This window comes from Oncorhynchus keta, chromosome 4 (assembly GCF_023373465.1).
Source record: "Oncorhynchus keta strain PuntledgeMale-10-30-2019 chromosome 4, Oket_V2, whole genome shotgun sequence".
Lineage (NCBI taxonomy): Eukaryota > Metazoa > Chordata > Actinopteri > Salmoniformes > Salmonidae > Oncorhynchus > Oncorhynchus keta.
In genome coordinates this window covers 40,435,398-40,453,146 of record NC_068424.1, presented here as the reverse complement: position 1 = coordinate 40,453,146, position 17,749 = coordinate 40,435,398, and the positions used below count along the sequence as shown (strand labels likewise).

The 17,749-nt window shown below is 43.5% G+C and overlaps 1 protein-coding gene and 1 long non-coding RNA gene across 5 annotated transcripts in view; one reads left to right on the top strand and one right to left on the bottom strand.

Annotated features, from left to right (window-relative positions):
* Positions 1-5,152: 5,152 nt before the first annotated feature.
* On the bottom strand, positions 5,153-17,553 carry LOC127922981 (uncharacterized). Of its 2 annotated transcripts, none has more exons than XR_008112905.1 (4): positions 17,058-17,553; positions 13,276-13,415; positions 5,464-5,550; positions 5,153-5,374 (listed from the first exon to the last, which is right to left on the bottom strand). It is a non-coding gene; the product is annotated as an uncharacterized LOC127922981 (long non-coding RNA). The 2 variants fall into 2 exon arrangements; XR_008112904.1 differs by lacking the exon at positions 17,058-17,553 and adding an exon at positions 15,941-16,075.
* The window catches only part of nrp1a (neuropilin 1a), a 123,244-nt gene continuing 116,383 nt past the window's right edge, over positions 10,889-17,749 (top strand). For 2 of the 3 annotated variants that reach the window (XM_052506849.1, XM_052506843.1), the window contains exons 1-3: positions 10,889-11,895; positions 13,301-13,707; positions 15,900-16,074. In XM_052506849.1, coding sequence (XP_052362809.1) covers positions 13,641-13,707; positions 15,900-16,074 — 242 coding nt within the window. In that variant the 5' untranslated portion in view covers positions 10,889-11,895; positions 13,301-13,640. The remainder of the gene's footprint in view (positions 11,896-13,300; positions 13,708-15,899; positions 16,075-17,749) is intronic. The other variant, XM_052506845.1, reaches the window with a different exon arrangement.

The following is a 17,749-nucleotide window of genomic DNA, read 5'->3' as shown; positions in this document are numbered from 1 at the left end:
TGATACACACATGCACAACCCAGCAGCGTTGCAGTTCTTGACACAAACTTGTGCGCCTGGCAACTTCTACCGAGTGGCGCAGCGGTCTAAGGCACTGCATTTCAGTGCTAGATGCGTCACTACAGCCCCTGGTTCGATTCCAGGCTGTATCACAACCGGTCGTGATTGGGAGTACCATAGGGAGGCGCACAATTGGACCTGTGTCGTCCGGGTTAGGGTTTGGTCGGGGTAGGCCGTCATTGTAAATACGATTAACTGACTTGCCTAGTTAAATAAAGGTTCAGTAAGTACAAATTGTAAATACTACCATACCTTGTTCAAAGGCACTTAAATATGTTGTCTTGCCCATTCACCCACTGAATTGGTCACATACACAATCCATGTTTCAATTGTCTCAAGGTTTAAAAATCCTTCTTTAATCTGTCTCCTCCCCTCCATCTATACTGATTGAAGTGGATTTAACAAATTACATCAATAAGGGATTATAGCTTTCACTTGCAATCACCAGGTCATGGAAAGAGCAGATGTTTGAATATTCTGTACACTCAGTATATTGATTCCTGTTCTGAGACAGTGAGTTTTCAAGACAGATTTCCAGGGTGGTCACTGGGGTGATTTTAAATGGGATGATCGCTCATAATTCAAGTCAGACGGATTCATGGGGAAATCAAATCAGCCTCCCAGACAGAGTGAAAGCTGAGCTGAAGCAGCAATATTATCTCCACCATGCAGCACACTTCTTCATTGACCTATATAACATTTCTCCTTTCTGACAGTTCCCCTCCCATTTACACCGCTCTCTTTTGGGTTGTTCTCTGGGGTTTCTCTTCTTTCTTTCTTTCTTTCTTTCTTTCTTTTTTCTTTCTTTCTTTCTTTCTTTCTTTCTTTCTTTCTTTTTTTCTCTGTGCTCTTATGTTTCAATCTCTCTCCCTCCCTCTCTATGTCTGTCTCTCTTTTTCTCTCTCTTTTGGGTTGTTCTCTGGGGGTTTCTACCTCTCTCTCTCTCTCTCTCTGTCTTTCTCTCTGTCTTTCTCTCTCTGCAGTCAGGGATCAAAATCAATGTTCCTTTAAAGAAAATGAGGCACTGAGCAAATACCAGGTCTGCTGAGCACAAACTTGAACATTGTGAAAATTCTCTGCAACTTCCAGTGCAAGTTTACATTGAACAATGAGGCTGTACCCACTTTAAATTACAGTTTTAACAGAGGCAAAGTAGACGACTGTGGCTATTTGGTCATAATGTAGGCCTACCAGAGTGGCCTGCCATCAACAACAATGGAGAAAAAGGCATCCCATCACATTTTAACATGGAAATATCATTCAGCCTACAGTAGCAGTGTAACAGAATAACTTTACATCCGTCCCCTCGCCCATACCCGGGCGCGAACCAGGGACCCTCTGCACACATCGACAACAGTCACCCTCGAAGCATCGTTACCCATCGCTCCACAAATGCTGCGGCCCTTGCAGAGCAAGGGGAACTACTACTTCAAGGTCTCAGAGCAAGTGACGTAACCGATTGAAACGCTATTTAGCGCGCACCGCTAACTAAGCTAGCCGTTTCACATCCGTTACACTCACCCCCCTTTTGACCTTCCTCCTTTTTCCGCAGCAACCAGTAATCCGGGTCAACAGCATCAATGTAACAGTATAATTTTAAACCGTCCCCTCGCCCATACCCGGGCGCGAACCAGGGACCTTCTGCACACATCGACAACAGTCACCCACGAAGCATCGTTTACCCATCGTGTAACGGATGTGAAACGGCTAGCTTAGTTAGCGGTGCGCGCTAAATAGCGTTTCAATCGGTTACGTCACTTGCTCTGAGACCTTGAAGTAGTAGTTCCCCTTGCTCTGCAAGGGCCGTGGCTTTTGTGGAGCGATGGGTAACGATGCTTTGAGGGTGACTGTTGTCGATGTGTGCAGAGGGTCCCTGGTTCGCGCCCGGGTATGGGCGAGGGGACGGACGTAAAGTTATTCTGTTACAATCGCTCCACAAAAGCCGCGGCCCTTGCAGAGCAAGGGGAACTACTACTTCAAGGTCTCAGAGCAAGTGACGTAACCGATTGAAACGCTATTTAGCGCGCACCGCTAACTAAGCTAGCCGTTTCACATCCGTTACAGCAGCAAATGTGTTCAATGGTGATCTAACTTCCATTACACTTTTTTTTTAAACATGCAGTGCTTGACATTAACCTGTTTATCCACTTGTCTTTCAGACAAGGTGGTTGAACATTTTCTTGTGTTGTTTGATGCAAGAACCCACTTTGCTACCCTCTGCCTAATGGCTACTTAGTTTATTCAAGACCATCTCAAAATACAACACTACCCCTTTAAGACGTGAAAAAGCTCTTTACCTGATTCGCTTGTCAAAGATGGCTAAAAATGTACAGCTTTTTTGCTCTTGTCGGAAGCAACCACCACTTTGCCATTGTTGACTAGAAATTACCTATAACTGGGCTAATAACTCACTAACTGGCAAAGATATGAACAAATGTGCACAGGTGGCGACATGCAGCTCTTGCCTTGATCTCAAAACAAGCGCATCCACTCGATACCGTAAACACAGTCCAGTTCAAAGTGAATCGCACATATGGCAATTGCTATTTGCATATTGGCCTACTGCAGCTCTGGTTATGGTGCACCAGTCTTGTAGAGTCGTGTCGATGCAATTGAATCCTACTCCAATGCGCTCTGCCTACAAGAAAATCTGTTGCACAGTTTGTTTCGCATACTAAATCTTGCATAATTAGTTTTATTTCGGTATGTTACATTGAAAGTGGCTAATATTGCGTTGATTCAAGCACAATTCCCACAGTAGAGCGAAAAGTTAGTATTAACTAACTAAAGTTGAGTTAACTTCAATCTCTTGATTCTCAATGTGGGCTGATATTTCTACTGCCAGGCAGTCGAGGGGAGCTGCGTGCCCGCGCAGCTTAGAGGGAGCATTGATTACAATACTTTATCTTCTCAACCTAGAATCTGAACTGTCAGGGAAGATTCAGTAAAAACAACTCCAGAAATGCACCGAAATCTGAATTCACCAGACTGTTGTCTCATTATGTCTTCGGAAATGTAATTAAGCAATGAAGATGTCTTTCAGTCTTCCGTGTCTCCAAAGAAAGGTTTGCTTGATTAGGCATCTAGCATTGGGACATTTCTGTCTGTGATGATATGAATTTGGGGTGCTACTAGAGTGAGTTAAATGTGAAGGAAGTTAAGGCACGTACCCAATTACAGTGTGATGCTGTCACACACACACCCACACACATACACATGCTATCACTCACACACACATGCACACGTACATCCACACACGCACGAACAAACACGCACACACAGGGAGACTTACCTCATCATTAAGAATCCATCATTCTCTTATCTTTCTACCCCTGAGAAACTCTTCAATATTCTTCTGGCAACATTATGCATATTTATACCTACATCCTTTCAACTTCACTAAATGTCATTGTAAATGTTTCGTCTTCTAATGAAGGCATTCTAGTCTTTTACTCTTATTTTCTCCATCTCTTCCTATTCCTAATGCTCCTCCTCCAAGTTCCTGCCTATGAGTTTTAGTCCTCTGCTAATTCCATTCACACTTAGTTTCACCCAGCGCAATGAGCCTCTGAGGAGAATCCAATCAAATGTTATTTGTCACATGCTTCACAAATAACAGGTGTACACTAACAGTGAAATGCTTACTTAAAGGGCCCTTTCCAACCACACAGAGAGAAAAATAGTAGCAGTAGCAGTATGTGATGAGTCAAACTGAACAAATATATAAATGTAACATGTCAAGTGTTGGTCCCATGTTTCATGAGCTGAAATAAAAGATCCCAGAAATGTTCCATATGCACAAAAGCATATTTCTCTCAAATTGTGTGCACAAATCTGTTTACATTCCTGTTAGTGAACATTTCTCCTTTGCCAAGATAATCCATCCACCTGACAGATCAAGAAGCTATCAAGAAGCTGATTAAGCAGCATGATCATTACAAAGGTGCACCTTGTGCTGGGGACAATAAAATGCCTCTCTAAAATGTGCAGTTGTGTCAAACATAATGCTACAGATGTCTCAAGTTTTGAGACATCAATTGGCATGCTGACTGCAGGAATGTCCACCAGAGCTGTTGCCATAGAATTCAACATTCATTCTTTCCATAAGCTGCCTTCAACATCATTTTAGAAACTTTGGCAGTACATTCAACCGGTCTGACAACCCCAGACCAAGTGTAACCACACCAGCCTAGGACCTCCACATCTGGATTCTTCACCTGCAGGATCGTTTGAGACAAGCCACTCAGACAGCTAATGAAACAGAGTATTTCTGTCTGTGATTAAGCTCTTGTGTGTAAAAACTGATTGACTGTGCCCCTGCCCAGTCATGTGAAAAGGATTAGGGCGTAATTAATTTAATTGAATTGACTGATTTCCTTATCAACTGTAACTAACTTTTTTTGTTCAGTACAGTAAGTACAAAATGGGGTCAATACAGTTAGTCAGATGGCTAGCTATTTAGCAGTCTTATGGCTTGGGGGTAGAAGCTGTTCAGGGTGCTCTTGGTTATAGACCTGGTGCATTGGTACGGCTTGCAGTGAGGTAGCAGAGAGAGAAGTCTTGGGTGTCTTGGGTGGCTGGAGTCTTGGACAATGTAGGCCTTTTCTCTGACACTGCCTGGAGGCAGAAAAGGTCTTTGCTTACAATTACTCCCAATCTGGATCTTATGGAGGCACTATGGGACTCAGTATACAAGGGTAGTTCCCATGTTCCCTTGTTCCCATGATGCAACCAAAGTTGAGGTCACAGACTATGAAAGAGCCAACGCCATCTGAGAAAGCTTTGTCCGACCCAGACGGAAAATATAAAGTCAGAACATTTTCTAGAAGTTCAGCATTGAACTACTTCACAATAATGCTGAAAGAAGAGGTAAAGCTACAGTACAAAGGGGACTGTCTGATAACGATACATTCGAAAATATCACCTGTTTTCACAAAGGAAATAGATCTCATATCAATATTACCATACAAATTCATAAAGGTTATCTATGGCATTGTCTATATTATCATAAGCCATGGTTCCGGCACTTACTGGTTACGCGGAGTGGAACAGGGGAACCCAAGTGCAGACTCAGACAAGGAAACTGGGATGAAGTAACCAAGGTATTTATTGAAACACATGGGGAAGATGGAGTGCAGGACAGGGGAAGCTCGGGTGGGTTGCAGGGAACCAGGTGTGGAGGCTGAGGCGAGAGGGGTTGGGACAGGGTAAGCAGGTCCAGAGGAATCCAAGGGAGTAGTAGAGTGGGGAATCCAGGACAGAGTAGCAGGATGACGAGACGTAGATCTGGAGACAGGGACCAGAGTCAGCGGAACTGTAAGCAGAGAGAAAAACAGAGTCAGACACAACAGGATCTAACAGTAACAAACAGCTAGAAGCATAGACTGACTGAGCAGAGATTACCATCTGGCAGAGTGGAAGTGGCAGAGCTGAGTATTTGTAGACGTCTTGATTATGGAATAGGTTGCAGCTGCTCTGTCTCCAGCACACCTGTCTCCGCCCACACAATCGGAGAGAGAGAGAGAGAGAGAGAGAGAGAGAGAGAGAGAGAGAGAGAGAGAGAGAGAGAGAGAGAGAGAGAGAGAGAGAGAGAGAGAGGGAGAGGGAGAGGGACGGCAGGTCAAGGAGACAAAGGATAAGCAGAAGAGGGCATGGTAGACGCAGATGTAACATTACTGTTCATATAGCAGGATTAACCAGTTTGATTTTATGGGCTCAGTGTGCCATACCATAGACTTGATATGACATCAGGACTGGCACCACACACCCAGTAATTTGAGGCATAGCTGAAAATGTTGCCTTTAGTGTGCAGCTGTAACTGGAGAACTGAAATGGCGGGCCCTCGAAAGGGTGGCCATGTTTTGTTTGAATTTCAAATGGCACCCTATTCCTTATAAAGTCCACTACTTTTGAAAAAAAAGTAGTGCACTAAATAGGGAATATGGTGCCATTTTGGGACGTTAGCCTACATTAGCCTTGACTGAGTATAGTCTATTTTCCATTGATTAGAAAATAAATAATGAAATCTTTCACCCTGAGTTTGTATTGAATAAATGAACATGTGTTTTGGTCAATGGGGCAGGACTCTTCTGTTTCAGGGGAAGAAGAATAAGCAAGAAGAAGGCAAGGCTCCCCTAATGAAATCAGACCGTCAACTCAGCTCACGATTGAGCAAAAAAATATAATGTCTGTCTTTGTGCTTTGGCTAATTATTCCAGGAATGTATTAAAGATTACTGTGGGATATGAAGGAGCAAATCCTTTAAATGGCTCTCTCATTGTTCCCCCACAATCCCCCTCATTTCAGATATGGCAGTAGGCAGCCGCCCTTGTGAAATTACCCCGTCCCATTATTCCAAAGCCTTGTTATCCACAAGACCCACAAGTGTAGTTAGTGGCGCTTTGATAGAGGGGCTCAATACCTCTCTAACATAGAGTGTTATCTGCAAAAGGGGGAATTACCAGTGGTGAGTGGAATAAAGCAGCCCATTCCTTTCTCTCTAGGAAGACTACAGACAGTTACCATTAGCCTGGCTCGTGCCGTGATTGTCTCATCTTGCTCCATTTCTTTATAGGGCTATGGCATATATTTTTTTAAACACTCCATTTAATATTAGCAATTTATTTGAAGAAGAGTGGTATCTATAAACTTCAGTATTTTTTATTTGTATTGGTGTTCATCATTTTTAGGCCCATACAGTCCTCTCATAGGCCTATTATTCTACATTCTTAAGCAGGCTGATGTGAAGACCAGAAATTCAAGTTGTAATGTTTTATGCAATGAATTGATCATATGCAGAATAAAAATGAAATCCTTTTTGATTTTGATAACCTTCACTGTATCAGATACATTTTTTTCTGCATTGTGAGTTTGATTGAATGAGGACCCAAGACTCCATTCATAATTATAAACTGGGTGGTTACAGCCCTGGATGCTGATTGGCTGAAAGCCGTGGTACCAAGGGTATGACAAAACATGTATTTTTACTGTTCTAATTACATTGGTAATAGCAGTAAAGGCAACCTTGTTTTTTTAACATTATGGCCAATATACCATGGCAAAGGGCTGTATCCAGGCATTCTGCATTGCGTAGTACACAGTAGTGATGTGTGGGTAAAATCACTGCGGAAGCCCCATATTCCAAGCTATGCATTGTGACAATTTCACTGTTCGCTCTGTAACCTGTTCATTGATATGTGTGTGTGTGTGTGTGTGTGTGTGTGTGTGTGTGTGTGTGTGTGTGTGTGTGTGTGTGTGTGTGTGTGTGTGTGTGTGTGTGTGTGTGTGTGTGTGTGTGTGTGTGTGTGTGTGTGTGTGTGTGTGTGTGTGCGTGCGTGCCTGTGTGTGTGTGTGTGTGCGTGTGTGCGTGCCATCCTTCTCTCTTTCATGTTGACAAAACGGTCTATCACTCAGTACGCACTTTTATTTTTTGTTGTCCTAGGCTACCTGGCTAAAATGCTTGATGGTTAGAATAACGTCCATTCATGGGCAACGTTAGCTAGTTAATATTAGCCTTCTACATCTTGAACTTCCATCCTCTCAGGCCAAGAACACAACCATGTATGACTTAATGGTTGGATCAGAATTGCCGTTATAATCATTGGACAGTACGGAGAATTAAGTAAAACCACAAGTCCAAATACCTATCTCCATCCATGGTTAATTTAGGAAAGGGGCAGTTTTAGCTAGCTGGCTAGCTAGCCACCAGAGGACAAAAACACAACGAGAGGTATGCTCTCAAAGGAATTTGATAGGAGTGACGCCAAATCCAAGCTGGCTTCCTTTGACACTATTTTTTAGCTAGACGCTGATTGACACATTTTTTTATACTTTTTTTATCAAGGGAGGCCAAATGCTCGCTGGCTTCCCTCGCATTCAATGCTACGGGCTGCAACAATGTCATACTCATTTGGACCAGACAGCATCTGATAGATGGCCTACACGTAGAGATACAGAGGGCTCTGTTTCGCTCACTCGGATACTTTCTCCTGTGAGACACAGTAGATTGAGCCACTTGCTAATTGAAGGAAAATGATGAAACACAGAAAGATGAAAGATACATTATGTGATGTAAAAAAAATAATATTGGTCCATTTTTGGGGGGGACGCCTGGTTTATGTTTGCATCAATGAATACATGCCAGCAGTCGTACATAAGAACAGCTCTTAGCCGTGATATATTGGCCAAATACAATGCATTCGGAAAGTATTCAGACCCCTTTACTTTTCCCACATTTTGTTACATTACAGCCTTATTCAAAAATGGATTCAACCCCCCCCATCAATCTACACACAATATGTAAAGGTCGTCATATGAAGGCGAGGACCAAAGCGCAGCGTGGTAAGTGTTCATCTTGATTTTTAATACGAATAGTGAACACTGAAGCAAAAACAATAAAGCGACAAACGAACAGTCCTGAACGGTGAAATAAAATACAGAACAGAAAATATTCACCCACGAAACACAATAGAAAACAGGCTCCCTAAATATGGTTCTCAATCAGGGACAACGATTGACAGCTGCCTCTGATTGAGAACCATACCAAGCCAAACACAGAAATAGCAAATCATAGAAAAACTAACATAGACAACCCACCCAACTCACGCCCTGACCATGCTAAAACAAAGACATAACAAAAGAACTAAGGCCAGAACGTGACAGTACCCCCCCCAAAAAAAGGTGCAGACTCCGGCCGCAAACCCTGAACCTATAGGGGAGGGTCTGGGTGGGTGTCCCGTCCATTCGGGACGTGGACCCTACTCCACCATAGTCCTTGTCCGCCTCTTAGCCCGCCTCCGTGGCCTCTTTAGAGCGGCGACCCTCGCTGCCGACCTCGGACTGGGGACCCTAGCCACGGATCCTGAATGGACGGGAGGTTCCGGCAGCACCGGACAGGCGGGAGACTCTGGCAGCTCCGGAGTGAAGGGCGATTTCGGCAGCTCCGGAGTGAAGCGCGATTCCGGCAGCACCGGAGTAACAGACAGCTCTGGCAGCTCCTGACTGACAGGCGGCTCTGGCAGCTCCTGACTGGCGGGCGGCTCTGGCAGCTCAAGACAGACGGGAGACTCTGGCAGCTCAGGACAGATGGGAGCACCTGTAGGGAGGAGACGGAGAGACGGCCTAGTGCGGGGGCTGCCACCGAAGGGCTGGTGCGTGGAGGTGGCACCGGATAGACCGGACCGTAAGGGCGCACTGGAGCTCTCGAGCACCGAGCTTGCCCAACCTTACCTGGTTGAATGCTGCCCGTAGCCAGGCCAGTGCGGCGAGGTGGAATAGCCCACACTGGGCTGTGCTGGCGAACCCGGGACACCATGCGTAAGGCTGGTGCCATGTACCCCGGCCCGAGGAGACGCACTGGAGACCAGATGTGCTGAGCCGGCTTCATGGCACCTGGCTCGATGCCCACTCTAGCCCGGCCGATTCGAGGCGCTGCTATGTATCGCACCGGGCTATGCCTGCACACCGGGGACACCGTGCGCCTCACGGCATAACACGGTGCCTGCCCGGTCCCTCTCTCTCCACGGTCAGCACGGGATGTTGGCTCAGGTCTCCTACCTGACTTAGCCACACTCCCCGTGTGCCACCCCCCCCCCCCCAATAAATGTTTGGGGCTGCCTCTCGGGCTTCCAACCGTGCTGCCGTGCTGCCTCCTCATATCACCGCCTCTTGGCTTTCCCTGCCTCCAGCTCTGCCTTCCGGCGGCGATACTCTCCCGGCTGTACCCAGGGTCCGTTGCCATCCAGGATCTCCTCCTATGTCCTATGTCCAGGAGACTGGAGATCGTTGCTGCTGCCCGTTACCACGCTGCTTGGTCCTTTGGTGGTGGGTGATTCTGCAAAGGTCGTCATATGAAGGCGAGGACCAAAGCGCAGCGTGGTAAATGTTCATCTTGATTTTTAAAACGAATAGTGAACACTTAAACAAAAAAAATAAAACGAAAAACGAACAGTCCTGAACGGTGAAATAAAACACAGAACAGAAAATATTCTCCCATGAAACACAATAGAAAACAGGCTCCCTAAATATGGTTCTCAATCAGGGACAATGATTGACAGCTGCCTCTGATTGAGAACCATACCAGGCCAAACACAGAAATAGCAAATCATAGAAAATCTAACATAGACAACCCACCCAAATCACGCCCTGACCATACTAAAACAAAGACGTTACAAAAGAACTAAGGTCAGAATGTGACACAATACCCAATAATGACAAAGCAAACACTATTTTTTCAAAATTTTTGCAAATTTATTAAAAATAAAAAACTGAAATATATTATTTACATAAATATTCAGACCCCTTACTCGGTACATTGTTGAAGCACCTTTGGCAGCGATTACAGCCTTGAGTCTTCTTGGGTATGACACGACAAGCTTGGCACACCTGCATTCGGGGAGTTTCTCCCATTTGCAAAAGAACCCCCCCATTGCTTAAGTATACACTTGTTTGCAAATATAGAAGTCTTATAGACATTAGGGAATTCCCAAAGATGCCTCCATACCACCTGCTTTAACCTTATCGTGTGAGCTCTCAGTTGGAGGCCATCTCCAAGACACATTTTCTGTCTCCCAGACCCTGCAACCTCGGTGCCACCCTAGTGTGTTGAGAATGCAATATTTGAGTCAATATTTCAGCAATTCTTTTTCATGCATTGGATGAGATTCATTTCAATATGACAGCAATGGGAGTTAAATCTTTATGTTAATGAATAACAATCTCCAAAGTACTTTGGAACGTCGTGTGTTCAGCTCGTTTAAATTGTCATGTCAATCAATAACTGACATTTGTTTCATTTTCACAAGACATTATTCAAATCACGACACAGGGTTTGTTTATCCTACTTCTTGGTCAATAGGAAGTTCCAAACACACAGGATTGAGTGCGCCCTACGCGCGCTCCCCAGCCCAGGTCTCAACAGTACTAGACACTTCAAGATGCCGATCAAAATTACATTTGAATTTCAACACATTCAACGTGAGCGCTTCAGAAGACTAATATCCTGTAATGTAGAGAATGAGTAAAATGATTGGCAGTTGTAATGTCAGTGCTAATGATGCGGGTGTGTTCAGATGTGTCCTACTCTAATCCACTTTGTGACACAGATCTATGTACAGAGTCTAGTCTGGAGACTGCGACGGCAGTTTAATCTGCAACTCGATTGCCGATGCAACCTCCTGGTAAAGGCGCGTGTGACTGGCTAGCTGGGTCTCGAGACGCCGGAGACTCCAAACCAGTCCTGTGTTCTCAGCAGCGCTACAGCAGCGGAAAACAGCAGTCAGAAACAAGAGTGGTGCGTGACGCGCAGTACAGATACAGCAATAAGGAATCGGTCTACATTCAATTCAATGCATAAAATCAATCAAGGATCTATACAGGAGATATCTTCTCCAATGCTGTGATTTTTTTTGACTGGCTGTCTATTACCGGCGCAGAGCTATTCATTGTCAGCGCAAATCCCGTTTCCCTCACTTGTGACGGCGGAAAGGTGGCTGTCTATGCACTGAGTTGAGTCTCGGAGATATCAGCAGCGGCTGCGTGCCTTTGAGCGGAGCGGAGGAGTTGCACTACAGGGCTGCCCCGGACCGGCCCCAGCGTAAGGTTGCAAACTTAAAAGCTATTGATTGACGAGTAAAATAATTGGAAATTGACTATCTCTCTCATCACCTGTGTGAGACCTGTCCTTTCCTGTGGTGATTTTGATGTTTACCGATTTGGGAAAGAAGTCCGCAGCATTTGATAGTGAGAAAGAGAGAGGGGTTACTGCCAGCCTGCCGACAGCAGCTTCGCTTCGATATCGGATACATATGGGGTTGTGAGTGAGTCTACGTGACACAGGTGAATGCCGTTTGCTTGCATTACGTGGCTGGGTTAAATCAGGAGAGGCAGAACAATTTTGCTATATGGAGAGCACTGAGCTTAGCTTTCATTCACATGGCTTTGAAAATACACCAACTTTAAGTATTATCTCTCTGAACAGCATAGCACGGACGGAATGCAAGTTGTGTGGTGTCCATAAGAATATTGCTTTAAATGTTGAATTACTCTGTAAATCAGATTTCCACATGTAAGGAATGTTAGACGCTTTTGGATTCGTGTCAGAGAAGTTGCATACCATTGTATCCCAGATGTGAGCATAGCAGCTTGTCCGCAGCATTCCATGTTGAATATAATTAATTATTTTGTGCAATGCCATAAGAAGAGACAGTTTGAAATGCCAAATTGCTTGATCCTCTGCACTTCTATTGGGTTTCCCTAAAGTTTCAACGTGACGTTTTAATGATTGCTCTATCACGATCCATGCTTTAACTGTAGGTTGTCATTGTAAATAAGAATGTGTTCTTTAACTGACTTGCCTAGATAAATAAAGGTCAAATAAAACACAAAATAAAATACAACATGTTTTTACAAGTAGTATATCTAAGTAGCCCACTAATGGGTAAAACATAGATCAATGTTAAAATATATGAATATTTCAAATAAATATCTCTTCTTTAGCATGATAATTCGATATTGAATACAAAAATAGAATTGAGGCTATTCTCTCACAGGGAGCTCAATTTATTCCGAATTACTATAGTAGCTCTGAGAGAAGTCGTTTGGCACACAAACATTCAAGTTTCGGGGGCAGACAGTGGTCTATGTTATTGTTCTCCAGTCGTGATGTTTGTTAGCATAGTTGATTAGGGAGTTTAGTGGCATCTTACACATTGTGACAGTCCATCTCCTAGGGGAGGGATGGTGAAAGAGAGAGAGCGCTCGCGCCTATACGCTGACACTTTCAGGTCTGGCTGGTGATCTGCGAGTGAGAGCGAGTCTAGTGAGTCTCGGAGCAGGAGCGGAGACCTCCTCTGCGAATAAAGAGAGAGGTGGCTTCCAAAGGTTGGGCTTTGCACATTTGTAATCAAACCAATCAGAGACCCCTCTGAGATTTCGGCTCGAGCAGTCAGGCTGAGGCAGGCAGCACACTATTTGAAAAGAGGAAAAGCGTTCTCAAATTAGGGGGTGTATCCATCGCTTTAAGCCCCTTTTATGGCAATGTCTTTCGCCAGATGTTAGTATTACTAGTTCGTGTCCTGTCAGATTTGAGAATGAGCAGGGCGCGAAGGGCCACAACACGAGCTTGATTTGATGATCTGCCCACATTTGAAACGAATATCATCACCACTGCTGCTGCTTACTTTCAATATTTATTTCCATTTAGCACCAACGGTTTACCTTTTGCCTTGTCATCGTTTCCAAGGAGTTGAAACGGGAGTTGTTGGTGCTGGTGCCTGGGCTTTTTACTTCTTCCTTTGCTAGCTCCGATGACTTGTGTGGAGGAAATGGCAACGCCAGCGTTTGAGAGAGGAACTCAACTGGAAGAGGAGAGAGGAAACCGGAGCTGAATGACAGGATGCAGCAGACAACCTGAGACATATCCAGACACATTTCAACTGCCTCAGTCAAGACACTTCTGCTGGTTTTCCTTCAGCCCCAAGCTTGAAAATAAGGAAGACTAACACGGCCTGAAAACCTCAGGAGGAGTTTTATTTAGGTTCGTTTTTTGTTTTTCCTATTAATATTTTTATAACAAAACAAGGATGCATTGTGGATTAGTGCTGTTCCTCTTAATGGAAATCTTCTTCGTTGCTAAAGCTTTCAAAAATGGTAAGTGACAACTATTATATGCTGGGATACTTATCCTGATGTTGTTAAAGGCCCAGTGCAGCCACAAACATGATTTAGCTGTGTTTTATATATCCACACAATGAGGTTGGAATAATTCTCTGAAATTGTGAAAATTACCATTTTAGTGTAGTCTAACAGCTGTTTGAAAAGACAGCCTGAAATTTCAGCCTGTTTTGGTGGGATGGAGTTTTGGCATGCCTGGTGACATCATCAGGCGGTAAATTATTTATTAGACAAATAAAAAAGAGAGTTCCAAACCTCTCTGCCAATTACATCCAGTTTTCAGTTTTCCCCTCCTCATTCAGACCACTCCCAGACAGTCCTTGCAAAATTTGACTTATTTTTAATTGAAAACAATCACTGTAAGGTACTTAATTGTTATTTGGCATTGAGACAAAAACTGCTGCATTTGACCTTTAAGGACACATGAGTCTCAAAACCTCCATGCATTCACCTGTCAAGTCTTCCCCGCGGGTCAGTGCTGTCATTGCCACCGGTTTATTATTTGAGTGTGCAGGTTCTTCTATTTTTGTAGAATATTATGAAAAGAGTCTGTCAAAGTTTGGGTACAGTAGTAGGCTGTTTCTTGCTGTAGCATATAGGCGACACTAATTGTTTCGTTTCTATGAGTAAACTTATTTACGAGAAAAACTAAAGAAAGACAAAGAAAGAACTAGCTATATTTCCCATTCTCTTGAACATCGCATTGTCATCTATCCTATTCAAAACTAATTTCAAGTAGCCTACTTTACACGGCAGATTGTAGTTATAATCCAAACGCATGACTGCGCACACATAAATTGAGATAAACTGATAGGGTAATTTGGGCTAGTTGAAGTGGCTTGCCTCTAGACACAAGAAAAGCGCGTTATTCTCCGGCGCTTGGAGAAGTGGTCTGTATGAAAATAAAAATACGTTTTATAAGGCGATAATCATTTGTTAATAAAGTTTAGTCTGTGTCTATGTTTAGCCTGTGTTTTCATACCCCCATCCACAAATAAATGTAGCTCGCCACATATAATCTGAGAAGTACTCGGATTTATAATACTTTTGAATTATTTGGCGTTATTGCCATATGATATATTGTCTACAAGTCACATGGCACCACATCGGCCATTCCTATCGAAGGTCAGCCAAACCCCGCATAGCCACAGTGTAGTATCCGTTCCCCGTCCACTCTCAGTCCTCTACATTAATCAATTACTCCTTGCCAGGGTATATGGCCCTTAGTCATTACGAGTTGTTCTAGCTAATTACTGTCAGTGACATTTCACAGATTTAAACATTTTTCAAGCGTAAAAGTAAGAACATTTATAATTTTAACTTGGGCTATAAGTGACTAACATATTTATCCTAACCGTTATGCCCCAACACAAAACACCAATAGTGATCGATAATAACACTAAATAAGAATAATAACACTAATTACACTTTTGGTAATGTTTGTGAACAACTGTATAGTTTAACGTCAAGCCTGTAAAAAGTGTATTATCTCATCTGAGCAAATTAATACATTTAAAATAGATTTAGAGAGTTTGGGACTATAAAGGTTCTATCAGAAACAATGTGATTCTGAGAGAATTAGCTTGAATTAAATGAGACATGTTTATATTGTATTATTTGTAACTTAACAATCCAAATTTGGGTACACTACATAGGTAGAGAACATTGAACAGAACAAGGCTGTGTTAATAACAACATTTTTACAAAAATGCAGATAGAACCACAGTCCCAAACTCTCAATTTCTCAGATTTGGGGGAAATAGGCTCCCTAATTGTTAGCATTTTGATGGTCAGAAAGGAAGTACCTTACCCGTGCGTCTTTACGCATGTAGCTTATCTAACTTAGCCAAAAACATATTCGATTGGTCTAGTTAAGACATCTTTAGACAATGTAGGAAAATATTTGTATGACGTGGGTGGGCCTATAAATGATGATCCTGAATGTACTTTTATAATGATTGTTTTGACATTCAGATCAACTCAAATCCAGTTTGATTTTGAACAGATCCCCCTCATCTCCATCTCTACAATAATATAGTCTATAGTTTAGAACACCTAGGCTATAATTGCTTATAACACATACTCTTGCCAACATTATTGACTCTGTAGGCTATCTGCGTTGCTTTGGGGTGTTGCGCTAACTTTTTTTTCCACGTTCTTTCTTCCAGACAAGTGTGGGGACAACATCAGAATAACAAATGCGAATTACCTCACTTCACCTGGCTATCCGGCATCATATTTGCCATCTCAGAAATGCGTTTGGGTGATTACAGCGCCTGGACCTCACCAGAGAATTCTAATCAACTTTAACCCGCATTTTGATCTCGAGGACAGAGAGTGCAAGTAAGTTGGCTGCCCTCTACTCCACTCCTGCATATTGTACATGAAAGCCCGCCATCTAGTGGTCGTGGAATTCTTGAGCGCGCAGTACTGGGCAACATGAGTATTAAAAAAAATCATTGGATTGGAGTTTCTTTGCTGGTCATTGTTTGAGAGTAATTGTATTACTATGTAATATTTTTCCTGTTATCATGGTTTCACATCATTGAGGAAGTAATCCCATTTAGTGGCTGTCTAAACTTTAGTGGATGTCTTAACTCATTACCCTTCTTGCTGGGTTAGTTACAAATCCCTGTTTAACTTTTAAGATGTAAGGTATTAAACCAGACTAGGGCTAAACGGTTAACCTGGCAGCTGCCTATGAAACCAGAGCTCCACAGTAATGTGATGAACCTGCTGCCTCCCTGTGTCAGTGGTGCCCTGAGGTGAAGCAAGACATGCAATGCCTTAGCCTGGGCTGACTGGCTCTTGCGCTGCCTCTGTCCTTAACTGCGCCCTTACCCTCCACCCTGCTCCCTGTGTGTGTGTGTGTGTGTGTGTGTGTGTGTGTGTGTGTGTGTGTGTGTGTGTGTGTGTGTGTGTGTGTGTGTGTGTGTGTGTGTGTGTGTGTGTGTGTGTGTGTGTGTGTGTGTGTGTGTGTGTGTGTGTGTACGTGCGTGTGTGTTCCTTCTGAGCCGTTGTTTATGCTGGAGGGGCAGCTAGAGAACACGCAGAGTGAATACGGCTGGATACTGTTACTGTATCCCCACTACGCACTACGCCCAAGCTCAGCTCTTTCTCTCGCTGCTACGCCCTTTGTGTTGTCACTGAATACAGTGTAGGTCTAAAGATTGTGCTGTTTTATCATGATCTCCATCCACTGTGCACAGACGTCAGTTCAACATCTATAGTTTTGATTTACATTTTGATTGAGTTGTCAACAAATTTGAATTCAAAGTGAAATCAACAAAAAAAGTGTGGTGAAAAAAGAAACTGTAGGTATATACCGCTTTATTTGCTCTTTAAAGGGGCAGTCTGCGATTTACTGCCTGGTTGACCACTCCTGTCTTCTAGAGAAGGATCCTGATGGTCCTGACTTCTTCTGGCTCAGGTGTCACTACCCAGCATCTGTTAAAGTTTCCCAAAACCCAAGGTTGCGCAGCAGGACGGCTGTGTGTGCACGTGTGTGTGCGTGCGTGCAAGTGCATGTCTGTTTGTCAATGAAATGAACCAGGAATGAGTTTCCGGTGTTGTTTAAAAGCACACTCTAAAAGTCAAGGAATGTAACGGATCAAACGGCTTCCCTTTTTCAGTTAAAATAAATGTACTCGGTGAACTTCAAGTTTGATCCATTGTCGTGTCGTTTTTCAAATGACTTCTGCCGTTCGTTTCAATCCAAGGTCGATTAAAGTTTTCTGTTTTCCAAGTGGGGACTGAACTGCCATGCCGTCAATTGCTTGTCTGCCTGTACATTTGTTAGTTGTAGATAAAGAACATGTTATTTTGCTTGTCCCTCCCGTTGCCAAATGTGCTTGTTATGTTTGGAGCGGAGCCAGGGTGTAATGTGTATAATACTGTGTAATGCTGCCCATAGAGTGGTCACGGAATATAAACCTCAGTGCTAGAGAGAAACACACTAACAACTGATCTGCAGAGATGTCTGTAAAACTTAATCAAGTCACTAGTGACTCATGTGGTT